The sequence below is a fragment of the Cydia amplana genome, chromosome 6 (assembly GCF_948474715.1).
Source record: "Cydia amplana chromosome 6, ilCydAmpl1.1, whole genome shotgun sequence".
NCBI lineage: Eukaryota > Metazoa > Arthropoda > Insecta > Lepidoptera > Tortricidae > Cydia > Cydia amplana.
This window is the reverse complement of record NC_086074.1, coordinates 3917359-3944881: the sequence shown is the minus strand read 5'-3', so window position 1 is coordinate 3944881 and position 27523 is coordinate 3917359. Positions and strand designations below refer to the sequence as shown.

Sequence of the window (27523 nt, the reverse complement as noted above, 5' to 3'; positions counted from 1 at the left end):
GACGGCCGTCTTTTGCTGCCGCTATATGACGGCCGTCATATGACGGCACCGTTTTCGGAGGAATCCAAAGCTTAACGCTCGAACAGACTGGCAGGTGCTGGTGTGACCGGCTACTACACTTGTACACGTCAACCAGGCGGGCTCCCATCACCTGGTGATGCGGCGCCGGTCGAGGAAGCTCGGCGACCCGGCGCGCCGCGGGATGGACGGCGACCGCTCGCGCGCCACGCGGCCCGTCGGTGACCGCGGTGACCGCGGTGACCGCGGTGACCGCGGTGACCGGGGTGACCGCACTGATCGCGGGGCCGATCTACGGTAATCGGCGTACACGCCCGTCATTGTTCTGTATTCGTTGGTATGAGCGAGCATGCATATACGGAAACAAAATTGTACGTGTTAATGCCGTCGGAACTTGGCTAGAGTCTGTCAAATTGTTTTTTTTTATCAGTTTTTTGTTGATTGACAATTGAGTTTGTCCCGATTTGATTTTGGTATAAATTTGACAGGCTCTGTTGGCGTTTACAAATTGTATCATTCATTTTTTCGTAAGCTTGTTTGATGTTTCGTTCGTAAGTTTCGTAAACTATTGAAAAACCTTAGAGCAGGGGTCTCCAAACTTTTTTACCTGAGGGCCATATTGCGCCTCGGACGCTTTGGGTGTCGGCGGGCCGGATTTGGCCCGCGGGCCGGGGTTTGGAGAGCCCTGCCTTAGAGAGGAGAGAATCGAAACGAAAGAAATACGTAATGTGACATCGAACAAACTTTTACAAACATAATTTTGAAGTCACATCAGGAAGTTTACTGTAAGTACTTCAAATGTAAAATAAGCAATGCCATATAACCTAAAGTGTTTGTTCGATCTTATTTCAAAATACAATAAAGTTCCTTCAGTTTAAACACAACTGTATCGAAGTCGAAGTTTATCCTATAAAACCTATATTTCTTATCTTAATATCATTTAATTGCCAGCGAAAGCTGATAGAACAGACCATTCGATATCACCCAGTGTTCTACATCCAAAACATAAGGGATCAAATACATTTCAAAGGTATTTAGGAAGAATCGGAGGAAAACTAGTCTTTAAAACTTGCAGACACAGACGCTTAAGTGCTTATTTAAAATTTTGTAAATGGAACATCAGAGGCATATCACTACATAGTATAAAACAAAGTCGCTTCCCGCTGTCTGTCTGTCCCTATGTATGCTTAGATCTTTAAAACTACGCAACGGATTTTTATGCGTTTTTTTTTAATAGAGTGATTCAAGAGGAAGGTTTATGTATAATTTGTTAACCCGTGTGAAGCCGGGGCGGGTTGCTAGTGAATTAAATAAGTTAGTAGACATAGAACAGCAGGTGATATTGTATGGTCGTGGCTAAAGTGTCATTCAATAGAACTTGCTAACTATGTAAACAAAAGTTACTAGTAATTTGACATTCAGTGTCAATTTTAGTATGGCGGTTTGTTTACATAGTTAGCAAGTTCTATTGAATGACACTTTAGTGTGGGGTTTACCTTGAGGAGCGAGTCGACGTGGAGCGGGAGCGAGACGAACTCCGGCTGCTGTACGAGCTAGAGCGAGATGAACGGGAACCCCTGTAGGGGAAACGAATAGGTTAGAATCAGGGATGTTGCGGATGCAGATTCTTTGACATCCGCGGATGCGGATGCGGATATTTAAAGGCTAACATCCGCGGATGCGGATGCGGATGTCAAGATTAGGTACTTAGAAAACGTCAAATATTACATTTTTAGTATTTTTTTATTAAAAAAAAAACGAAACGTTTAGTATTTGAGCAAGAATATAGGTGCGTTATATTTAATAAACAGTAACTTGGCCGACTTTTCTGGATCTAGATGATTTCGTTATAGGTAATGACGAAATTACCTAGCACTTACGCCGCCGCTAAGACGTTCCTGTACCGACTTGTTTGACATCCGCATCCGCATAAGCTCCGCATCGATTTTATGCGGATGCGGATGTTGAAAATAATGCGGAAGTTCCGCGGTTGCGGATGCGGATGCGGATGTTCGCAACATCCCTGGTTAGAATATTTACTGTCGGGAGACGGGAAATTATCGGCTGTTATGGTATTATACTCGTACTCCTTGGCCTTGTACAGTCGCCATCAGATATATCGGAGCGGTCAAGGTGTTCACAATATCTGAACACGCACTCTAACGCCTTGACAATAGAGGCGTGTTCAGATATTTGTGAGCGCCTTAGCCGCTCCGATATATCTGATGGCGAGTGTACCTAGAGTGAATGAGCCGACGACTTTATATCTGGCAAACTAGTGATTTATCTACATTCAACTTCAGAATTGAGACATAAATAGTAAATTATAGTCGAGGCTCGGAAGTAGCTACTTGCTGGCTGAGGATTCGTTTTAAACGGACGACCTTGGGAGTCCGTTTAAGTCCCGTTGTACAATTTAATAATGTGTAAAAATCGTGAAAGTTTAAATCAGTCTTATTTACATTGTTGGTTAAATAGGTTTTTTCACAAAAGTAGAATTAAAAAAAAATCGTAGCCATTATACCCATAAGCCTACAAGAGGTTGTCGTCTCAATATAAGAAATATTTACATACCTTGACGATGAGTAGGACCTGGATCTGGACCGCGAAGACCTCGAACGCGACCGCGACCTCGACCGTGAACGCGACGACTTGTTCCTCGAACGCGACTTGTCACGCGACCGCGATTTCGACCTCGACTTCCCGCGCGACCTGGACTTGGATCTCGACTTGTCGCGCGACCGGGACTTGCGCGATCTAGATTTAGACCTCGACTTGCCGCGCGACCTCGATCGTGACGACCGCCAACCGGATGATTTTGACCAACTCCTACGAGAACCACTTCGCTTTCGAACTTCTTTCCTACGTTCGTCCGGAGAACTCTCTATATTCAAAGGACTTTTTTCCTTTTTAGGTTCAGGCTCCTTTACTTCCTTTACAATCTCTTTGGGTTTTTCCGGAGACTTCTGTTCAGGAGTGGGAGTACGTTTGGTTTCGAGCGGTGGCTCCGAGCGGGATGTGGTCGCTTCTTCGTCGCGTCGCCTTTCCATGGAAGCTTTGGCTTTCTGAGCTAATCGCAGTTTCAGGTCGTGGAATTCTTGTAAGTCTAGTTCGTTTTGTCTCGCTCGTTCGTCGGGCGGCAACGTGTCGCCGTCGCCGCCATCGCCGCTTTCGCTTGAAGAACTTCTCAAGCAAACGGCCGTGGGTTTCACGTTCGAGGTTTTCTTCTTGTCCGGGACCCTGATGTATTTGCGTTTGTCTTTCTCCGGTAACTGGTCTATAATGTCGCGGTAGCGTTCGGGGCTTCGTCTCGCCGGCGAGTAGCTGAGGCTGGACGTGCTGCGGCTGCGATTTCGCGATCTAGATTTGCGTTCTCGCCGCTCGCGTTCTCGGGAGCGCTCATGGTTCTCCTTCTCTTTGTCTCTGTTTACAGTCTTGGGGGGAGATTTTCGTTCGAGGGACTTTCTGAACTCTCTGCGTCTATCTCTGACGGGGGAGCGGGATGGCTGCCGTCGGCGGCGGTCCGGGGTCGGTGACCTCCGGCGTGAGTTAGGGGTCGGTGACCTCCGGCGCGAACTCGGCGAGGGTGACCTCGACCGACTGCGCTCGCGCTTGTTTTCCCCAGGTTTCACTACGCTCTTGTACTTGTCCGCTTTCTTAGGGGACGGCGACCGTTTCCTCCTGTAGTCTGTGCTGGGGCTCCGCCGACGCTCCCTTTGTGGTGACGGGCTTCTGTCTTTGTAATATCTTGATTTATCTTTAGCTTTGTTAGACTTTTTCTGTTCGTCCTCGGATTCTGAAGACGAGGCGCGCCTCTCCGGCCTCGAGTTTTTGTATGATTTTGCGGGTTCCTTCCTATCTTTGTTCCGGTTTTTAGGTGAGCGGTCTCGCTCCGGCGATGGTGACCGTTTACATTGAGAGGGCGATCTCTTTCTGCGTTGATTTTTGTCTTCGTAGCTCTCTCGGATTCTCCGCGGCTCTTCGTAACTCTCTCTATTTCTGCGCGGTTCTTCGTGATTCTTCTTTCTCGGCTCTTCTAAACGCTCATGATTATTCCTTCTTTTCTCATTTCTATCATCCTTTCTCCCATGTGACTCCTCGCGTTCCTCTCTTCTACTCTTTCTATAATCAGGCGACTCGCTCCGCTGCCGTCTGTCTTTGACGTCTGGGCTTTCTCTGCGTCTGTTGGGTGCTTTTTCCTTTCTGTAATGGTCGTCTTTTCTGTCAGGGGAGTCGCTTTTCCGTCTGCGTTTCTCGGTCGATGAGCCGCTGTGGTCGCGACGTTTCTTTGGTTTGTCTAATCGTTCTTGGGACTCGTTGGAGGATGAGCGGTCTCTGCGGTTGCGCTTGGGTGCCCGTTTCTCTGAGGTCTCTCTTGACCGTTCTCTGCGATTGTCTATTTTAGTGACATAAGACTTATGTCTGTATTGTGGCGAGGCCTGACGCTCCGGGCTTCCGTCTCTCCTTCTAGATTCACTTCTACTCTTCTGCGGTTCGTCTCTTTTCTCATATTTCCTGTTTCTATCCTCGCGATCTCTGTTTCTGTGATTGTCATTTTCTCTGTCGTTTGTCTCTTCCCACTTCTTTTCTTTAGAAGCCTTCTTGTTTTTCACTGGCGAGCTGCAATGCAATTTACGTCATTATTGTTTGCTGTTTACAAATTACAAATTGTGAAAAGATGTGTACTGTGTACCCAGGTGTACAATATTGACCACGTTGGATCAATACATAGTATACATACTAAGAACTTCCAATATTTTTCCGATTGTTTATTTCGTCTTGACTATTAATCATTGTGTATGTGAACAAGTGGACGTTCAAACAAATGATTTAGTACCTAAAGGAAATATACTTTTGATTTATTGTAGTCTGTGACCTCATATGTGAAATGAAAACATTCAGCTATGAAGGAGGGGTTCATTTATCAGAAATAAGTTTTAATTTTAGAGTTTTCATTTACCTTTCTCTGGTAGAGGGCTGGCTGCTGCCGCGACGTCTTGAGCTCGACTTTTTCTGTTCAAATCCAACAACAAATGGTGAATAATCAACGCAATAGAAGACTGTCATCCAACACCGGTGCCAATGCAAGAAGTCTATAGTGGTAGGTACGTTATGGCAAATCAAATCTTTCGCACATACCAGATCTTCGAAGATTCTTCAATGATAAAGCGAATCACAAAATCGTCTAATGAACAGTTTTCAGAATTAAAATAATATACCACTGTTACACATGCACTCTAAATAACCATTTATAAAATTAATAGACGAAAAATAATAATTAATACTAAAATAAATGTAAGCTATCATGTAAGCAAGTATAAATGAAATGTATAAAGTGTTTTGTAGAATGTTTAGTTATTATTTATCCATAACATTCTCATGAAACAATAAATAAAATAAAATATATATAAATGGTATTTGTAAATGGTTCGATTCTTGGCACCAGTGCGAGTGAGATAGATATAATATTAGTAACACAATTACAATGTCAACATTTAGTATTAATGTAGGTAATTAAAATACATAAATACATAGACACAAAATCAAATGGTAATTAACACGTCGGTAACGTACCTTATTTAACAAACGGTGGTGGTATTGTATACCATTTAAACATGTGGAGCATCCTTAATTAGTTTTGGGTAAATGAGAAGGGGAGAATGTTATGGATTAGTTACATTTTCACATTCAATCATAGGGCAGGGCGGGTCGGTACGGAAACGTGTCGGGTCCGGGTCGGCCCGTCGGGCGGTGGCAAGGTCGCCATGTGAAGGCTGGACGTACGGAGCGGACACGTTTCCGTGACGCGCCGACAATATATAACCACCATCTGTTTAAAGGACTACTAACACCATGCAAGTAACTGTGCACTCTAGGACCCGCAAGCACCCGCTCGAGCGTTAATCACAGATGTTAACTCGAATGCGTTACCGATTGGCACGGAATACGTACTTTAGTATTCACCTAACATAGTGTTTACTGAGTGTTATTGTTTTGTGATATACTTACAGTATACGTTATTTCTTCAGATAAAGATGGCTATCCTATGAAATGATGCACAGTTAAACAGATAATTTTTACTGTCTATTTCTTGTATTTACAGAAAAATAAACTAAAATAAAATGAAGTATGTAGGAAGACAAAACCACATTCACAAAATTCCCCCGTAACATATAGAGATTGAAGTGTGGGCGGGCACCATAGCTAAGACATGAAGCTTGGGGGATAGATCGCAACTGAATTTCGTGATAGCTACGATTTGTTCTGTAACTATTGCAAAAGTAACAAGAAACAGGGCGGTGTAAGGAGATATTTAAGAAAAATAAAATGTGACGCCCAAATTCATATGCAGAGGATGGTGCGAAGTATTTTATAGTAGATCCCTTCTAGCCAATGTTTGAAATACAATAGGGGAAAGGAGACATCAGCTATTCGGGGTCCTGAAGCTAGGGGATAAGGTGTGTGTGGGGCCCAGTGAGTCTAAACGGGACACGTGTGAAAATAATCTTAAAAGTTCAAACATTTCCCAAGTCCCAAAGTAATATGAATTTTAACCAACATTGTTAGAACACTTTATGTTCGAAGATTATGTTTTACATCGTATAATTTATACTATTTATAGTGTGTTTTTGAATCAATTAATAAATAAAATAAGCTAATTAAAAAATTCCACAATTCCACTTAACAAATCGAATAATTTTATCAGTAAGTTACTAAAACAGCCTTTCCAAAGACAATCTAAACTCAAATTCACTAAAAACAGTTTACGTTTTAAATTCACAATACTCAAATTGAACTTTTCGAACCGTGCTTAATTGCAATTTGTTAAAATCTATAATTACATGTAAATAAAAAAAGAATCATGAAACAATTTATTTTTCATTTTAATCTTTCGTTTATACAAATCGCCTTAACCTCGTCCTTCAACTCCCACTCCCCACAGCGTTGCCCAATAGTGTAACAAAACATAATCTTCGATGGTGGCGGGCTGGCATATCAAGTAACAATTACCTTCTTTTTCCTGCGTTTGTCGTCGTCGGTGCTGTCTCGCGACTCGCTGGTGTCGCTGTCGCTAGAACTGTCCGTGTCGGGGGATTTGGAGCGCTTCTTCTTTTTCTTGCCGTCTTGTCTGGGGGGGGGATACAAGTGGTGGGAGTTAACAGGGTGAAAGGCTGAAGTAGGCGTTTGTTTAAGGGCATAGACTAGGAATCCTCTAGACGGAGTTTAGAGCAATTATTTCATGAAACCGATGCTGCCAAAAATACAGGGGTGTGGGGGGACGAGGTGAGAGAATTCCGTGCCGTGATTGGTCGGTTCAAAGACACGGACCAATCACGGCACGGGATTGACTCGAAGATGGAGTAAAACTACCGTATAAGTGGCAGAGGGGGTAGCGTTACTATGCTCAGTCTAGAGGATGTCTTGTCTGTGGTTTAAGGGTATTCTCATTACTTGTTACTTGTACAAACAGCATCGATCAGTTAGTACATCGATGGACCTTATTACAAAAGGCATAAGGTCCACCGATGTACAGTTAACAGTGTGGGCGATGGTATAAGTAGTATATTTTAAATTTGCTGATTTGTAAGAAGAACCCTGTATTTTTGGAATTTTAATGAAAAAACCCATAGATAAGAGATTGACTGCTAGAAGTGGGGGCTATAATATATTTATATCACCACATATATTTAGGTTTCACCTCAGTGTTGTGAATAACGCTTATTTTTAGGCTTAAAGACTCGTAAGTCTTGAAGACTCGACTATATTTGAGAATTGTATTTATTTATTTTAAGCGTATGGACGTAAGGAATCGTCTTTGCCGCCTTGAGGCGTTAAGCCTCGAGAGTCTTAAGGGTTCGAGTATTAAAGCCTCGAAATGAGCGTTATTCACAACACTATTTCACCTACGTCGTTTATTATTTTGAGTTTTGACATGTTTATAATTTTATGCTCAGAGATTAACGACATAAATGCCATCTCAGACTTATGACCATAATCAAACCTCAATATTCAACTCTTTACCCAATGAAACTGTTGTGCTATAATTCTTTGAGAGTAAACATTGTGTGAATAGAAACAGCGTGAAATAAAGTTCATTTCAATCTAGGAGCATATTGAAGAACCACTTTAAGGATACAGAAGTACTTTGAGGATAGTTGACCAAGGGCTCATTTAGACGGTGCGAGAACTCGCATGCGAGTTTCATTACATAGCGTTATTTGATCGGTCGGCTGAATTGTTGTAACCTCAATGGTCCGCAATGTAACTAAAATCGCATGCGAGTTCGCGCGCCGTCTAAATGAGCCCTAATTCTGCTACTAAATTACCTTAGTGTTATTGCGATACTCCGAAAAATGCATCTTATTTCAAAACAGAGGCTAGGTTAATTTATACCTTTTGGCTTCAAAATAAACATAGGAAATAAATAAATGTTATTATTTAAAATCAATAAATGTAATTTCCAGTTATCAGTTATCACAAAAAATAAACAAGTACAAACTAAAATTTAGGTACATGTTTTTTTACAGTAGACAAAACATGGACGACGGACAGATAAATACTCTTTGTTTGTACTTGATGTAAAGATTTTAGCTCGAAAAACATGAAAATATTAAAATAATATTTATCACATTTACCATACCTACGTATGAAATCCCATAACATTTTTCTCTCGCTGAAATTAGCAAAATATATCGGCTAAGTACATTATAAAACGGGGATAGTATTTTATATCCATTAATGAAATACTCTAAATAATATACTTGCCTCTTCGATAGCGGCAACATGACCTGTCTGGTTGAAAAATTTCCTATTATTATAATTATAAACATGCAATACAACAAACAGTAAAAGATAACTGACAAATAAACTTACTTTTCTTTTTTGTTTTTCTTCGACTTTTTCTTCTTTATTTTCTTTGTTTCAGGCGATGTGCTGAAAACACAAAAGCGTCAGTAAACAATTGAGTGGATAAAGAATGTAACTGTCAACTACTATTGTTGTGGTATGATGTGGCAGTTCTATTGAATTTGCCTGTCACTTGCCAAGGAAAGTTGATTAGAGTTAGACCAAGAAAAGTCTGCAGCGATTTTGATAGCCCACGCAGTGCAAGTGTTATTTACACGTCATAAATTCATAGAAGTTTGACGTTTAAAATAACACTTGCACTGCGTCGGCTATCAAAATCGCTGCAAACTTTTCTCGGTCTGACTCTAATTACTTATATTTTATCAAGTCATGTCACATGACATGTGCTGTTACAATAAAGTTTATTGATAATTCTGCCATATAGTATTTATACATTTTTACATAGACGTAAAGAAATGAGACAAAAGCTGTTGCTGCTTTGTTATATGGTGCGCTATGGCTATTCTTTAAACCAGAGTTCAACAAAATGCATAATGTCGAAGTAACAATTTCGTCACTTGATGGAAGTGTTCAGTACAATACATAAATATAGGAGCGTGCACGAACCGTATGGGAAAGCACAGGAGGTCTGAAGTGTAAATGTCAAGTTAAGGGCGTACGCTAGCTGGTGCACGCAGGGGCCATTACAGGTAAAATACGTCGCACGTCGCACGCGCGCCAGTTAGCGTTGCTCATATTTTTAGGGTTCCGTAGCCAAATGGCAAAAAACGGAACCCTTATAGATTCGTCATGTCACTCATGTCTGTCTGTCTGTCTGTCCGTCTGTCTGTCCGTCCGTATGTCACAGCCACTTTTCTCCGAAACTATAAGAACTATACTGTTGAAACTTGGTAAGTAGATGTATTCTGTGAACCGCATTAAGATTTTCACACAAAAATAGAAAAAAAAACAATAAATTTTTGGGGTTCCCCATACTTCGAACTGAAACTCAAAAAATGTTTTTTCATCAAACCCATACGTGTGGGGTATCTATGGATAGGTCTTCAAAAATGATATTGAGGTTTCTAATATCATTTTTTTCTTAACTGAATAGTTTGCGCGAGAGACACTTCCAAAGTGGTAAAATGTGTGTCCCCCCCCCTGTAACTTCTAAAATAAGAGAATGATAAAACTAAAAAAAATATATGATGTACATTACCATGTAAACTTCCACCGAAAATTGGTTTGAACGAGATCTAGTAAGTAGTTTTTTTTTATCCGTCATAAATCGCCTAAATACGGAACCCTTCATGGGCGAGTCCGACTCGCACTTGGCCGCTTTTTCTTTAACCCGCTCACTCGCTCCGTTCAATCGCGCCAGCTAGCGGACGCCCTTCCACCACGAAATGGCCGTCCCGTCAACGTGTCATTCCCTATTATGTTGAATGCAGCATTACCTTCTTTTCTTTTTCTTCTTGGGCGGCTGCGGGCGCTCCTCGCGCTCGTGGCTGGGCGTGCGCACGAGCGGGTACCTCGCCGCGTGCTCGCGCGCGCGCCGCTCCGGGTCCAGGCTGGAGCCCTCCACGAAGCGCGGCGAGATGCCGAACGCGTCGCGCAGCCGCGCGTTCTTCGCCTGCTGCGCCTCCGCCACCGCGTGCGTTTCGCGCACGCTGAGGACAAGCGAGCTAGTCAGGATGGCTGAGGCGAACAGCTGATCGCTTTGCAATTAGGTATTACTAGATGTGTCAGTAGCTCCCAGAAACTAGAATGACAGGTCAAAGCGCCATAAGTGAACAGCTATTTAGAAAATCATTGCTTACCTACCTATATACCATGACCTATTTAGTATTACTCAACACTTTTCACATGTCATTTTTTGAGTCCTATAATCAAGTAAATGATATAATCAAGTAAATAAGATAATGATGCCAAACGTGTTACGTGTATGCACAATTGAAGAGAACCTACAATTGACGCATGTTTTGTTATCTATATTATTCTATATGGAAGTGTTCCTAATAAAGCTTCAAAGAAGACTAACGAATATTTACCTGAGCAGCACCTAAGTGCGCTAGAAATGGGGAAACATTAAAATAATTTAACATACTTAGTCCATACTGATAAGTTTGTAATAAAACGAAGCATATCACAATACCAAGCGTTGGCTACAAACGAGTATGAAATCGTTTAATTTCCAATCAAGTCGATAGCGCGCTTTCAATTAACGATTAGCTGACGCCTACAACCTACATGCTAGTGATCGATAAAATGCACACCTTATGACGGACCGCATGGACTTCCTCTCCTCGTCATTGGAGAGACAGACCTGCAAATTATCGTTATAATTGCGTTCGGCCGCGGCACAGCCGCAGCGGCAACAGCAGGTGCCACGCAGGCCCGCGAGCAGAGTGCGGAGCGCCGGCTCGAGCACATCGGCCGCGTGCGAAGGCCCCTGAGTCTCCGGCGGCGGTGGTAGGGGCTCCGGTAAAGGTTCGTGCGACGCCGCACGCGGCCGCCCGCCTCGCCCTGGCGCGACGACCGCTTGGAACGTCCCGCGCCATAGCCTCTCAAAAACTACTCTATTTGTGTTTTGTTCGCGACGCGATCCCCTGCCCCTTTGCATACTTAAAACTATTGGAAGACTTGGTTTCTTAAGCTAAATAGACTTATTAATCTAATGGAAGACTTGCGTGATTGCGGGGGCCGGGTACGTGAGAGCGGCCGGCGGCGGGCCGGCGGCGCTACTGCGGGCGCCGCGCGCAGCCTGCGCAAACAGGATCTCCGCTCGACGCACAAAGGGAGCGCTCCCCTTTTACCCCGACGGGAAAACACTCATTATTTTCCCCGCTTGGAAATTTTCGCAAACGTAAAGATGTTTTAAGCGTCTTTGGCAGAGGAAATTTGGTTAAAAACGCGTTGAACATCAACATGTGGGAATATTAATAAGGAACAAATAAATGAATTCATACCTAAACGTCGTATAACGTTTTTTACGCATTATTTTCTCTTTAAAGTAATTTTAAAATTCTTCAAGCCGTTTTGTCCCATTTGTAATAAACTAATCGATTACAATGCGGACTCGTAGATTACCTTTAATGTAAAATCACTTACTTTTATAGTTACACGCGTAGTAATCAATGATCACGATAACTTGTTTGTGAGATTTAATCGAATATTCTTACTTTCAATCGCGTCAATTTTATAATGCATCGTTTTGATTCAAAACAGTACAAAGTATTATATATTTTTTATTGCCTTCACCTACATTTTGTTACATAAATAGTAACGGATTAAACTGTCTAGCTTTATTTCTATCAATATTACTAATATGATTTACAACATGAATGGCGTGCAGAACGCTGTGCAGCGAATGCCAATGTGGCGTAAACTATATTTAATACATATGTTCATCTAGTCAGTACATTTAAATTATTTATAAGATTATTTACGACATCTGGAAATTCTGTATTTCAACGATACCGAAACGATACGAAACTTTTTAATAAATCTTGCAGTTTGCTATTGAATTTAAACTGAAGGAAAATACAACACTACCTAATTTTAAAAATTCGCCATTTTTTTATAGCATGATACATGTGTGCGTGAGCGCATTGCTGATGCCTACCTCATGAAGTGTCTGTCCGTCTGGCTGGCAGTACGTCATAAATCGGAATACATAGACCGTTGAAATTTTCATAGAGCGACTTCTAGATATATTGTCACCTAAACGCTAAGATTGTGGGAATGAGCATTAATCGATTGTGACATTGTATTTACGTGAGCTTTTGCACATTGTGTTTTTTTGGCAAAGGGGTAAGTTATTGAAAGCCGGCTCCAGGTTATAAATACTCTAAGCCTAAACGTCCTGGGTCTGTCAAACCGCCCATTATACCTAAGCTTTTAAGGGCTCTGTAGTCAACTAGGTACCCTTATTCAGCTTTAAGGGTGGTACACTCCCGTATAATGAGGTGTAGGCGCGGTAATAGGCTGCCGGCCTTAATTAGGAATAACTAATATTCAGCTGTCTGTCCGTTATAGATAAAGCATTGCGTGATGAAAACGCTTAATGCTGAATAACATTAGTTGGCAAAATCAAGGGAATTAATTAGCTCCAACACGTGGTTGTGTTGTGGTTTTATTCCATTACAGAGTAAACTAGTGTCACTCACGTACCACTGACGCTAATCTATTATAATTACCTACTGAAAATGTGGTACTACAGCATTTTAACAATAGCAACAATTCCGAAATCATGTAAATCCTAGTTTCCATACATCGTGTAACGTTTCGAATAGAACTTTATTATGCGACACATCATTTTTTTTGGATTTTAAGGTTGCTCTCATAAAAAAATTGCTCATAGTATTTGGCTCATAGTAATAGTCGCGTACCCATACCTATATGTATATCTTGTATCATTTTATTAAATACTTCCGATATAACTATGGGCGTATTTTACATGATAATTTATCTACATCAGCTTAAAAAAGCAAGGAAGATTATTTTAGTTGTGCATAATAGTAGGGACTTTAAGCGCAGTAATTATAAAACTTGCTAAATGTAACCAGACTTAACATTTTAAAAACGTAGTACCTTACTACGTATACGAGATATAATTTCTCTTCTGAACACCAATATCTCAAACGAAACCCATTGTTGTACTTAAAAATATATAATATGTATTATCGTCAAGTGAACATTTCTAGGCCAATTGTTTCCGGCATGACACACTTACGTCCGATGAGTTAAATATATTGCGCCCAGTATTCGAAATCGCAGGGGAATAAACATAACATAACGAATATAACAATGTATTATGTTTACAGGTTTATGCGGAATTCGTAAATTATTTGAGCTAGTTTTAGTTTGGGCAGCTGTCTGTTAAAACGAGGAACTGAAATTGAATTAGTGGCTGTAAGCTAGTGTGTTTGTAACTAACTAGATAACTATGCATGAAGTTTAAAACTAGTATTTAACAATACAATACTCCTTATTGCACACCTCACCATACTCGTAGTTCATGACGACGAGTATAAACTAATACGAATATTGTGTGGGTTAACTAATATTTAACCCACACAATATTTTTACCATATTACTCTGCTACACATTACCAAAATTCGAGATAAAAACTTAACTTGAAAGGTCTAACAGTTATACAAAATAGCACTATAGTGCACATTTTACGCGACGTTCATGTAGGTACAATACGATCTTCATAATATAATAAAGCCAATAGCAATTAATGACACCGGTCACGTTTATTATACTTAATCTGTTTGTTTTTCCCTAATGTACTTATAAATAGATAAACATTTTGAAAAACAAATAAGACAGGTCTAAGAAATAAAATCTAGTCCTATCTAAGCGAGCACAGTTTTTATGCGTCGCATGTCCACTGGTTGCGAACCCCTGATTTAATAAGCAAACGTAATCTACTGACATAAATTTAGACAACAGCACGCAACCTGCTTTCAGGGGTGCGGCAACAAATTTAATCTATTACAGGTTTGTTGTTTTACAAGCTTCCCGATTAAAATGAAATAATACAAATTAGTCAATAAAACAAATATACCTACAGAATGTCTTTTATATCTTTTTTCTACTCCAGCACTTAAATGTGTCAATTAAATGACTGACAGTGATATCTAAAGCAATGTCATTTGAATGATTTGTCTATAGGCTCATAAGATGACTGCTAGCAGTCATCTTATGAGTATAATACAACTGCTTTATTTTTTTTTAAGATACAAGTTCCGATCATCTTGATTGAAAGAGGTATGTTTTCATTTACAATAATAACTCTTTTTTTTTTAAATAATAACTCAATTTTTTTTAAATAATAACTCTTTTTTTTTAATAATAACTCTTTTTTTTTGCTGCAGCTGTCATAGAAAAAGTAATGTATGCAACAGCTCATAATTGGTTCTTATTATATCACTGTTGCATAAACTACTATTACGCACCTGTTACGTCACCGCTACGCGAGAAGAAAATCTCACTTCCTGGCCAAGGCAAGAGTCGTTAAGACGTAAACCTTTATACAAACCACGGGCGGTAATTCGTAAAGCCCCAGATCGCATATTTACGGCCCTATTTCATCACATTTGCTCGAAAAATATCTTATTTCATGCAGGTGCACTGAAGGACAAAGGCCTATATAATTCCCGCGGGAGTTATAGATTCCGAAAAAAAAAGCTATAACTCACAAGTGAGTTATGGCTTTTTTTAATTATGTCACTAATTCATACGAACCAAGTCGTTTTAAATGAGTTTTACATTGAAAATACTGACGTTTATAAATTATTTTTTATGTGTATGTTTAAAAATATTTAATTTGATTAATTTAATAGCCGTTTAAATTATTTTTTACACAATTTTCGATTATGGCTGAATCCGGTTGGATCTGTGCATTCGAATCCTAACCTGCCAAAACAAGACAATATGGCGGAAGAATGTTTGAAATGTCACCGTATTTAAAAATGATTTCGCTTAAAATTTAGTTTTTTCTTCGCAAGTGTGATGAAAAACATTGTGTGTAACTCCGGGGTTAAAAATATTGTTACTCGAGTCTTTAATTCACTCCAGCCTGCGGTTGTCGTGAATATATATGGACTCTTGTACAATATTTCACTTACCCCCCACGTTGCACAATGTACTATTATATTACGGATGAATACAGTTTTCATCCATGTGGGTAAAAAATGCGTTTGGCAAAACAGTAAAAATAAAAGAAATGGCTATCTATATCTTTCAAAACTATTTCTATCTGAGTGACTCGAACCGTACTATAGAGACATCTGTCTGTAGCACACAACACCCCCTCGAAGTTACAAGTCGGCACAGAGCCAAGACTTATCGTGTTATATTACCTACAGCTGAAAGTGGCGAAACAGCGCAAAAATATAATCAACCCAGTTACTTGCAGTTATTGCCCTACATGTACACCCTATATGTTTAGCTAGGGTGCGCGGAGCCATATTACAATCCACCCCTCCAGGGGGCGAGAGCGGCTGACGTCATCGCCCGATCAATATCAACCCCACGAATGGCGACACTCACTGAGACAGGCGAGAGATGGCTACAAACCAACCATTATATGTGAATCCTCAAAACTAAAGCCCCATTTAGACGGTTCAAGAACATTTCGATTGGTCGCTCGAATTCATTGTACTCTGTTGTTTTGTTGGCAATGTATCGAATATTGCATGCAAGTTCTTGAGCGAAATGGAGCTTAAGAGTAAAACTTAAGTTTGAGTTCTTATGAAACTTCCTTCAAAGTTTACTCCATCAGTCGATAGATGTCGTTGAACCCAGCACGGTGATTTCTAAATACATCGCGCTAACAATACATTTATAGTTTGTATATACGTTTTCGGAAATTATATAAAAAGTGCCTGCTGCGTCACTTGAGTGATTAGAAAATATATGAGGAATCCAATACTCGTCGGAAAAATAGCTGCGCTAGGGATAGGGATTCGAGGTTTGGAAAAAGCTTCTATGTCAGTGGAACACAGACGCAAAATATCCTATCAAAAATAAGGCTTTATTTGTGACTTATTTGATTTCTTTATAATTAAAAGAGTGCCCTTTTGAATTAATTGGAAGATTTGGAACCCTGCATATACTTATTGGCACACTTTTAGGCCTGCACTCGTTGAGCATTAGGATTATTAGGAATCACGTGAACGAAAGTCCTAATCCGCTATCCATCGCCACTTCCATAATATAATTTGTAACCCGAGCTCTTGTGGTGACGGTCAATGAATTGCATGTAACGCTATATCGTGGTCGGAGGTCGCGTTTCGGGCATTACGGCTATTTTAGGGATTTCGTGACATTACGTAAATGTTGTCGTTTATTTACGAAATCTAAGTGGAAAGGTCGAACACTTACTATTTTCCATGTCGCCCGAAAATTTGGTGTTTGGGGATTTCATAACTACGTTAGTGACAAGCTTATGGTTTTATTGTTCGTAAGTCTGCAGCTAACTTTGTAAGTTTGTAACAAGGCCCATTAACATTACAGACATTTTATTTGATGTCTCTGAAATAAATCAGCTCCATGGTACCATTAATACATATATTGCACCCGACTTTCACACGAATGCAAATTTTCATCTTCATCGGAAACCGGAAAGTGGGTCAAATTTAACTTGCAAGATTTGACCCGTACAAACATACATAGTTACACATAGGTATGTACATACAAAGCATGTTAAGTAAAAGCTCGTAAAAAGGAGGAGGTTAGCAATACCTCGAAATTTTTCATATTATGGTGTAATTATGTTAAAAGTTTTTCACCAAACGTACCTACATCACTCCTCGTATATCTAGACCAGGGTACGCAGGAACTGGCAGCTACATTAATCAGCTGATCGCTGAGCCGTTGATTTGTATAATTAATTTATATAAGTTTAAAACTAAGTAGTATTGTTAGTGGAAAGTAAGTTACATTAACAAATGGTTTAAGTAATTATGTCAGAAATCGAATTCGGTACGGCTACGTTGATTTTCTTTCATATTGAAATGAAAATTTCTTCTAACGGCGCATTACCATGTACAGTCGCCATCAGATATATTGGAGCGGCCAAGGTGCTCACAAATATCTATTGTCAAGGCTTTAGAGTGCGTGTTCAGATATTTTTGAGCGCCTCGGCCGTTCCGATATATCTGATGGCGACTGTACGTTGTACCATTTTTTGGCTGCGTAAATGGTTCACATTCGGACATGCATATTATCATTATGTGCTTTTTTGATCAATAGGGTTCCAAATTAGGTTCATGTCGCTGAGCTCCGCTCCATACTCCCTAAAGATAACTTACGAAATAAGTAGCCACCATAAAATCCAAATAAGAACTAGATTTTGCCTCTCTTGTATAATTTTCCTGCCAGAATCATTAATTTAAACCCATTGATTGCAGAGGAGGTTTGAATTTGAACTCACAACCTGAATAGGGTACTTGACTGTATTTAAAATAAATTATTTTAAACCATGCATGAAATAAAGCACCTGAAGATTAATAGAGAAACGTAGACGACAGCAGTTATTTTTAGACACAATTTCTATTTTAAAACTTATTTGTTTGAATGTGATGTCACATGCCAGTGTTTCATATAAATTCCATAGTATAGGAAAATAGTTTTGACAATTCGAAATAAGAAACTGATTTCACTAGTAGTGAAATACCCTATTATTCGGAAGTGGCTACTTTTTCGTGAGCAAGGCCTATGTATTAACAACGTTTATGAACTCAATGTGACGCTCGTATGCCACGATACATCATCAGCTCAGAGCTCAGCGCTCGCCCGATTCCTGTAGCCGCCAATCATATTACCGCGCCGCGCTTGTCCACATTAATTAGGTGTGAAACGTGCAATTAAAAACTCTTAAAAAAGATCAGGCGAAATTCACGTTTAGAAGTCGGTCAGTAGTGAAGACAAAGTGAAAATCTTAATATGCTACAGTATAGATTATTTACGTTAAAATAAGAACGGAAGGCGGAATCTCACTACCAGACCCTGCGCACGAATTACGAACACACGATATATGAGACGAACATAACATTTTCATACAACTAAACACTGAATATGGAAGATGCAATGTATAAGGTGGTACTCTACCTGTCCAATGTGTATTTTGTCTCACATTTTGCTTAATGAGAGAGTGAAACGCAATGACCTTGGACCCAGGTTGGAATACCACCCTTATGCGTGAGCTTATGAAGGCCCTTGGCCCTCTGCACCACTATGTTGCCTTAGATCACAACAATTACAATGTATTCGGACGGAAGTGGTATACAATCACTAGTTCATATTCTTGATAGAAGACCGCCACTTAAGAGCTTGACTCTGTCTTTATCATGCGAGATTTAAAAAATACCAATTTCATATCTTAAAAAAAAAAACATGCTTGCTAATTCCTTATCAATCAATTAAATTTTGTAATAAAAATCCGCATTCCCTTAGAATGTATAATCTAGGCGTTGTGTTACACTGCTCACGCGCAATCGTTTTTTCTAACACGACTGTATGTAATACTAATTAAGTATGCGTTCATCTCTACAGACAGTGGTCGTGTGTGTTTGTCATTTACGAAAACAATAACAGGCATTCAAAGTATTGCGCGAGCGGTCTTGCGATACTGCCAACACGCCCTACAATCCAAACGTATCCAAATGAGATGTACACAGTGAAAGTGTATGCTATATTGAAAGACCTTTTAACTCTCACCTTTTTTAATGGAACTCCTGGATATAAAAGGGACGGTTTGAATAAGTAAAAAGGGTACTTACGCTACCCTGCCGAATTCGTCCCGGGGCACGTCCTTCTCGCTGGTCTCCGATATCTTCGCCCTGAACGCGGCCACCCGCGCCGCTATCTCCTCCCGGGGCAACCTACGTAACCACACCAAAGACACACTCATTATTAAAAGAAAACACAATTCCAATTTTAAAAATTAGTAGTGGACTGTTCAGTGTGAACAAGTGGCGCGCAATGATTTTTTTTCTTATTAAATTCGCAAGCGTCACCACGTCTAACACCTGTACCAACCAATGCATAGCTGTCGCGGTGAGGCAATCGAGGCGAATTACTTTTGAAAAACAATAAAAGCGATAAGACGAGCCCCGTGCGCGCTCGTGTGCCGGGCAAACTTGAATGAAAGTGCTCCACTGAGGGTGTGCGTGTATTGATTATACTCCGGCGCAACAGGGGCATCGCCCCTAAACGAGGGTGCGAATCGATCGATGTCCAACAACCCTTAAAGATTTTTTTTTTCTATTATACAACTAGGATTTATATGGCCAATAGATAATATCTTCAGCATGTGAAACTTAAACAGGTTGCACATAAATTGTTGCGGTTTTTATAGCGATCACGGTGCGATAAAAATAACAGTAGCCCAATCTGCCTACGCCTTGTTTACACATTGCCCCTGCGCTCTAACGAGTTTTCAGGTCATGCGAGATTAGCACTACGCTGGGGTTTTAGAGAAAATTCTGACGAATTTAGGTTTAAAGTTTTAAACGAACATATTAACACAGACAACAATTGCATGTTTTATTATTGGACGATGGCACATGGTTGCATAGGAGACGAATAGACTTATTGCACACCTCAATAAAGTACACAATTTCAAAAACACATAAAGACAGACAGCAGGCCGTATTATCAGTTTGTTTAGGTACTTTTAAAAATTGTCTGATAACAGTAGAGTTTGCTTGTTTTAAAAATCTGACAAAGATTTCAATAGCATCCAGCTTAAATTTAATACCTACATATAAGTAGGTATAGTATCTAATTTCCGCGCGTAAAAGATCGCGTTTGATGCGTTCAATAAATATAACCAAGTGTGAAGCTGAACATAGCGAAAATTAGCACTTATTACAAAGGGTATAGCCGGGTAAGCATGGTCAAACTGCCCTTAGCGAAAAAAACAATTTCCTTTTACTGGATTATTAACCTATGTATATGTAGTGCTTTCACCAAATATTAAGCCTGAAATGCTTCAGATTTAAAAAAAAAATGCAAAAATAGAAAAATCATTTTTATTTTATTACAGCCAAAGTAATAATCCGATTTCTTTGTAATTTGGGTATGTTGTATATACAATTAAGGTCGCTTTCTGAAAAAAATAATATTGAATTATCTCTTAAAATAATAGTAAAAAATTGAGATGAAAATTTTCAGAAAAATAAAAAAAATACGTGCGAGATAGCGACAGTTACCAAATTTACATATTTTATGTAGAATTTAATAATGTTTAACATATATTTTTTTCAAAAATTAAAATCGGGATTAACAGTGTGAAAAACTCGAATTTGTAACATCCCATAATACTCTCTCTTCATACAAGCAAAGCTAAGTAGTCATAAACGAATGAAGTATATTGTGAACGCAGTCTTTACGAATTTGAATTTAGAATGTGACGTATTTTATTCATCAAAGGAACATACATTTTTCAATCGTTAACGCTCTGTATAAAATTCGTGCCTATTTTCCTGTTCCCGCGCTTTTTTTAGGGTTCCGTAGCCAAATGGCAAAAAACGGAACCCTTATAGATTCGTCATGTCTGTCCGTCTGTCCGTCTGTCTGTCCGTCCGTATGTCACAGCCACTTTTCTCCGAAACTATAAGAACTATACTGTTGAAACTTGGTAAGTAGATGTATTCTGTGAACCGCATTAAGATTTTCACAGAAAAATAGAAAAAAAAACAATAAATTTTTGGGGTTCCCCATACTTCGAACTGAAACTCAAAAATGTTTTTTTCATCAAACCCATACGTGTGGGGTATCTATGGATAGGTCTTCAAAAATGATATTGAGGTTTCTAATATCATTTTTTTCTAAACTGAATAGTTTGCGCGAGAGACACTTCCAAAGTGGTAAAAGGGGGGGCCCTGTAACTTCTAAAATAAGAGAATGATAAAACTAAAAAAAATATGTGATGTACATTACCATGTAAACTTCCACCGAAAATTGGTTTGAACGAGATCTAGTAAGTAGTTTTTTTTTATACGTCATAAATCGCCTAAATACGGAACCCTTCATGGGCGAGTCCGACTCGCACTTGGCCGCTTTTTAAATCTCTGAATGCCGTTCGCCCTAGCCGCATACAGCCACGGAGTTTAAGGTCCGCGCTCAGCGAAATAAGTCGCGTTCTAAATTCAAATTGCGTTGGGAATATAACTTTCTAGTATAACGTACAAGTTATTTTGTATGAAGAGAAGGTATTATGGGATGTTACAAATTCGAGTTTTTAACACTGTTAGTCCCGATTTTAATTTTTGAAAAAAATATATGTTAAACATTATTAAATTCTACATGAAATATGTAAATTTGATAACTGTCGCTATCTCGCATGTATTTTTTTTATTTTTCTGAAAATTTTCATCTAAATTTTTTACTATTATTTTAAGAGATAATTCAATATTAATTTTTTCAGAAAGCGACCTTAATTGTATATACAACATACCCAAATTACAAAGAAATCGGATTAGTACTTTGGCTGTAATAAAATAAAAATGATTTTTCTTTTTTTGCATTTTTTTTTTTAAATCTGAAGCATTTGAGGCTTAATATTTGGTGAAAGCACTACATATACATAGGTTAATAATCCAGTAAAAGGAAATTGTTTTTTTCGCTAAGGGCAGTTTGGCCATGCTTACCCGGCTATACCCTTTTAATACAATATGTTTATTTCTGAAACCGATAAAATGTACAATGTTCTAATCGAGCAACGATAAGTACTTCGTAACTAAGTATTTATAAGAAGTATAAGTTAATCCTGCTACCGATACAGTGCCTACAGTGGGCACTGGTTATTAGGGCTTGCAATATCCGCTCATTTATTATTTTACTATCCGGACCGGATATCATCTTACTCGAATTCCGGATAGTACATTGTACGTCTGTCCGGATAAAACAGTTTCCAGATATCCGGATTGCAAGCCCTAGCACTGGGCATCAAATAGATAGATAGTGACGGTCAAAGGCTAAAGATGTGTTCCGAAATATTTTGGTGACTATTTATTTGATAGTAACTGTACTATTGACATGCGTGTTCGGTCGATTGGTTTGCATGTCCATGCAGTAATGTATGGAAAAAAATAACTATTAAAATAACAGTTCTATTTATGTTTTGGGCTAAACATCCACCAGAGATTAACGACGTAGTAGAGGGAACACCAACAAAACGCGTGCACCAATTGAATTCCCTCGCTCATCTCTTCTGGATGCTAACCTTTATTTTCAGTTTCAAGATTTAGGTTAAATACCTACCCACTATTCAATTGTCCCAAAGCAAATTGCAAGAGACGGAAGCCTATATTTAAGAGGCTAATAAATTACTTCAAGTACATCTAATATTGCAATAATCACAAATATTTGCTTTGGAGCGTACCCAATACTGTGTTCTTTTGTATTTGGCTTGTCGCCAGCACGTACTGGTCAACCGTAGGGACCATGTCCATTGACGTATATCTCAGGACTGGCCTTACGGGAAATAAGAATGGGGCATGAATGGGGTGGGGGGCAGTACAGCGGTGTGACACCGCTACAACGCGATTGGTTGATGAATTCGCAACACGCGCGCGATTGGTCGCAACTACTCGCGTTAGAGTGCATGACTGGCCCGAATTCGTGAGTGACACCGCTGAACTAGTACCATTTTTTGTGCCCGTAAGGCCCGTCCTGTGATATACGTCAATGACCGTGTCTTTTTATTGGAAATGAAATTGATTTACGTCAATTGGACATTTACGTTGATACGTCTTTATGTAGCTGACGTAACTGGGCCAATTAAGTGGTTCAAAATATATACAATTTTGCGCGTGGTAGCTTTAACAGGGGCGTAAAAGCCAGGAAATAAGGAGGGAACAAAAGATACATCGCGCCGCGCGAATGTTGCGACGGAAGATTTTTTTTATCGACCCAACTTTAACCTCTTCAGGTTTTGGTTTTAGTCTGCCTGGGCTGTGAGATTTCTAAAGGGTTTGTTCGTAGTCCTAATAGAGCAATCTTTATGGTATAGTACGAAGCTTAAAGCTTCGCCAAGGCTTATAAACGCACAATTCACTTTCCGACATTTAAATCCAATTGGGAACCATAACACCTAGCAGATTATCACTATGACAAAAAAAAGCAGCGGGCTCAGCACGGTTCCATTTTTATCGATTATCACTATGCCCGTCACTTTCGCACTTACATACTTGTTAGAACGTGACAGGCATGGTGATAAAGGATAAAAATGCTACCGTGCTACTAGGGCAGGTTGATGTAAGATATAAGAGATGTAAGAGTAGGTAAAACATAAAATGTAAATACTCCATAATAATAAGTCGCTGAAAGGAAGTCACGGACACAACACTAGTAACGAAAAGCATTTAAATTTGTAATGTTATCAATCAATGTACATTTCATAGTCGCTGCGTAAAATGCCTGACGTACAGTCGCCATCAGATATATCGGAGCGGCCAAGGTGCTCACAAATATCTGAGCACGCGTCTATTGTCAAGGCGTTAGAGTGCTTGTTCAGATATTGTGAATACCTTGGCCGCTCCGATATATCTGATGGCGACTGTACCTAGAACAGAAACGATGAATCTATAAGGGTTCCGTAGTTTTCAACTTGGCTTTTCAAGTTTAAAAACGTGCATTCTAGGCATCTGAGATCATAATATTATTCATACACCTATTTCAAAACATTGCGCAACGGCACTTTGCTTGAACTGTTTCTGCCATTATTAAATTTGTTGAACTCTTCCAAAGGATGCTGTTTTGTAAGAAAACGATAAGTTTCCTTTTCTACTGTTATAAAATGTAGGTCATCACTAATACCTATGGGCCATGGGGATTTTTCTTGGAACACGATTGGATTTTCAATCGCGAGATTAGGTTTGGATTTCGCGGCAATTCTAACTTAATCAAATCTTTGTGGGGTATAACATAACTTTAGAATGAGCAATTTATGGAGTAAAATGTAGAAATTGATTTTTTTATTATGTTAATCGATCGCGATCATACGAATAAGAGCCTGAGAAAAATTTAGATCAAACGTATTTCGATTTTACCTTCAATAATTACTAGAGGATCCCCAGTGTAAAAATAACAGTTTTGAAAGCTTCACGGTTAGTTTCAGTAGACTTATATCGACCGGGATATGAACCGTGATTACCTTTTGTATTATTTTCGAGCTCCCGATATTTCGACGCAGTTACATGCATCTAGTTCACGGGTTCATATCCCGGTTGATATAAGTCTAGTATTAACTAACTAAAGTATCTATAATTGACTAAAGTAAGGACATTAAGCAAATAAGCACGAAGAATTTCGTACATGACCCGCGATTTTCTATTTCTATCGCACGTGCGCAATTATATTGAGTGTCCTTATGATGACGCCCGCGGTCAACGTGCAGGACACTCGGGACAGTAATATATGTAATTGCAATATGCATATGCGCGTGCGATAGAGATAGGAAATGGCAGGTTAGTGTACGCAATTCTTCGTGCTTATCGTCCTTATCTCATTTATGCGAGTATCCAAACTTTTTGACCCAAGGGTCAGGCATCCGTTTCTCTTTCAGAGCCAGATTGTCAAGTCTGAGCTTTTAATTTAGTTGTCAAACAACGCTAGCTATAAAAAGGGTTGGTGCTATAGTGTAATCAGTTCAATTTTCCACCAAAATTGACAACCACTGATAACATTAGCAAGTAGAGAATTTTTCCAATTACCGAGTGATTTGTTACAGTAAAAGCTATTACTCCTTCATAATTGATTATGAAAGGCATTTTAATTAATTTAGTTCCGTATCCAATGTACTGTATTTGTATGAGTATGGGTTATTTTTGGATTTTGGTCTTAAATTATCATAATTGAAATATATTTCTCATTTTATTATAAGACCCCTGAAAAAACTAATTGGTGACCCCTGCTGTAGGCAATAAATGACACTGACTAAAAGAGACTGGTTATTTATAATTTCACTGATTTTTTTTTATTTGATGCTGGTAAAGTAGTATTAGTAGAATGCACTTTTTTTTTAACATTAAGTTTTGATAGATAAGTTATATGGAAAACTTATACTACCCGTATCAGACTTAAAATGCACCTTTTTGGAATTAAATGACAAGAGGAGAAATATAAATGACTTATATATTGTAGATTTGACCTTTAAAGAACAGCTAAAGTAATATCAATAAAGATGTAGATGTTTTAATTTCACAATACCGAGGTGAATTGTAAAGCAACTTGGTTACTGTTTTCACAGCTGTATTAATTAGTCTGATATGTTTGTAATAAATAAGTTCTGAAATGAGTCAATATGGTAAAGGTTTTATTATTGTAAAAAAACAATAATTATAAGAACACAACAGGACCGGCCCTGTGACTTTTTAGGCTTAATAAACCTACTGTAGTACCTACCAAAATCAGGTGGAATTTTTATCCATTAAGCGCCACTTGCACCATCCCACTAACCCGGGGTTAAGCGGTTAAACCATTAACCCAGTTAACCCAGTATCAAATTGTACTGGTAACCATGGTCACTCCAGGTTTAACCAGTTAACCCCGGGTTAGTGAATGGTGCAAGTGGCCCTAAGTCTACAAATATTTCACAATAAGAATCGCTAAACTCGCCTATCAATTTGTTTAATGTGGAACACTGAAATTATTTGAGAGTTGGACAGTGATACGTGTGAAATTTTGTTTAGTGTAATCTAATATAGTGGTTTACTTACCCCTGCTCCTCCAAGCTGTCTTCATACTCCGCACACTTCACTTCAATCTTCCTCTTCCTCTCATGGTCGAGGATCTCCTGATTTGGCTGCTTATTGGAAGCCGAATCTAACTTGGCTATTTCCTCCTCAGTACGATAGTTCACGGAATCTTTGGTTTTACGCACTGATGCCCAGTTTCTTTGCACATAGCCGTTGGTTCCCGAGCCTCGCGGTGTTGTCAAGCCGATGCCGTTGTACATTTTGCCGATTTGTCAGGCTAAAACGAAATTATATACAGTGAGAATGTATATTCCTAAGTTTGACAGACGTGTACTAAAGCGCAATTTCTTACGTCGACAAAAATGCCGGTGAGGGGAATTGAGAGAATATATGTAAACTTGAAATAATGAGTTACAACTGAGAGCAAAGAAGATGCCTTACCTATATAAATGCTCGGCTTTTTGTAATTTTTAACACGTTTATGAGCTTCTACAATACGACCATCTTGGTAAAATATTTTTTAATATTTTAACTAATTTGTCTATGGTTGAAACAGTGTTGCCAGCGTATGCGTAATCATTCCCCTTAATTGCTAGAATTACAAATTTTCCTGCGATGATTACAATATAATTCTAGCTAGGGGTTTCTTTAAAGTTGTATATAGCTGTTTATTCTTTAATTAGATAATGTAATAAACATTCATTGAACAAAAACATAACAAACATGACCAAAAAAAAAACAATAAATAAAAACAACTTAAAATTACAATTAAACTAAATACAAACTAAAAACTATTCTAAAATAAAACTAAACTAAAACTAACCTAAATCTAAAAAAAGGCCCCTGCGGCAAGGTCCCCAAGATGCTGGCTTTAATTAGTAGTTGAATAATAATAATATTGTAGTAAGGATTGTTAATACAATTAGGTTTTTTTAGAATATTATGTATCCATAATATTTGTTGTATGAATGAGTTCAACACAATAGTAATATGAAGTCTGCTATTTAATAAATTTGCTTAGAAAAATGTGATAGTATTTTATTACAAAAATGGGTTTAAAATAATAAAAGTGTATTAATATAAACTTTAAATTATGGGGATGAAGTGTTGTTGGCAATACGATCATAATAAAAAAACATGATATTCGTCTATGAAAAACGTTTACGAACCTAGGTAATGTGTACTATAAAATGTTATTATTAAACAAAACTAAAACTGTTTTAAATCATAAAAAAATAACATTATTACAATTATTAGATGTTAATTAGGTTAATGTTTTCATTTATAATTATTTATATAAACTTTTAAGTACAACAACATAAATTAATCTGGAATCTGACATCGACAATTGACATGATTAGACGAATACTACCATCTATGATTGAGACGAAGTTGTTGATGGTCGGATTGGAACTTGGAAGCAAACCGATTTTATTTTT

General features: G+C 38.7%; 2 protein-coding genes across 7 annotated transcripts in view; one reads left to right on the top strand and one right to left on the bottom strand.

Annotated features, from left to right (window-relative positions):
- LOC134648662 (serine/arginine repetitive matrix protein 2) overlaps window positions 1-26649 on the bottom strand; it is a 30952-nt gene extending 4303 nt beyond the window's left edge. For 3 of the 5 annotated variants that reach the window (XM_063503151.1, XM_063503154.1, XM_063503153.1), the window contains exons 1-12: window positions 26526-26649; window positions 26106-26361; window positions 19161-19262; window positions 10323-10535; window positions 8893-8952; window positions 8781-8811; window positions 8660-8688; window positions 7030-7147; window positions 4979-5031; window positions 2593-4638; window positions 1515-1595; window positions 152-343 (exon numbers count right to left, since the gene is read on the bottom strand). In XM_063503151.1, coding sequence (XP_063359221.1) covers window positions 152-343; window positions 1515-1595; window positions 2593-4638; window positions 4979-5031; window positions 7030-7147; window positions 8660-8688; window positions 8781-8811; window positions 8893-8952; window positions 10323-10535; window positions 19161-19262; window positions 26106-26344 — 3164 coding nt within the window. In that variant the 5' untranslated portion in view covers window positions 26345-26361; window positions 26526-26649. The remainder of the gene's footprint in view (window positions 1-151; window positions 344-1514; window positions 1596-2592; window positions 4639-4978; window positions 5032-7029; window positions 7148-8659; window positions 8689-8780; window positions 8812-8892; window positions 8953-10322; window positions 10536-19160; window positions 19263-26105; window positions 26362-26525) is intronic. The other 2 variants (XM_063503155.1, XM_063503152.1) reach the window with 2 other exon arrangements.
- Window positions 1-27523, top strand: part of LOC134648698 (PXMP2/4 family protein 3) — a 381574-nt gene that overhangs the window by 8486 nt on the left and 345565 nt on the right. The window lies entirely within an intron of this gene.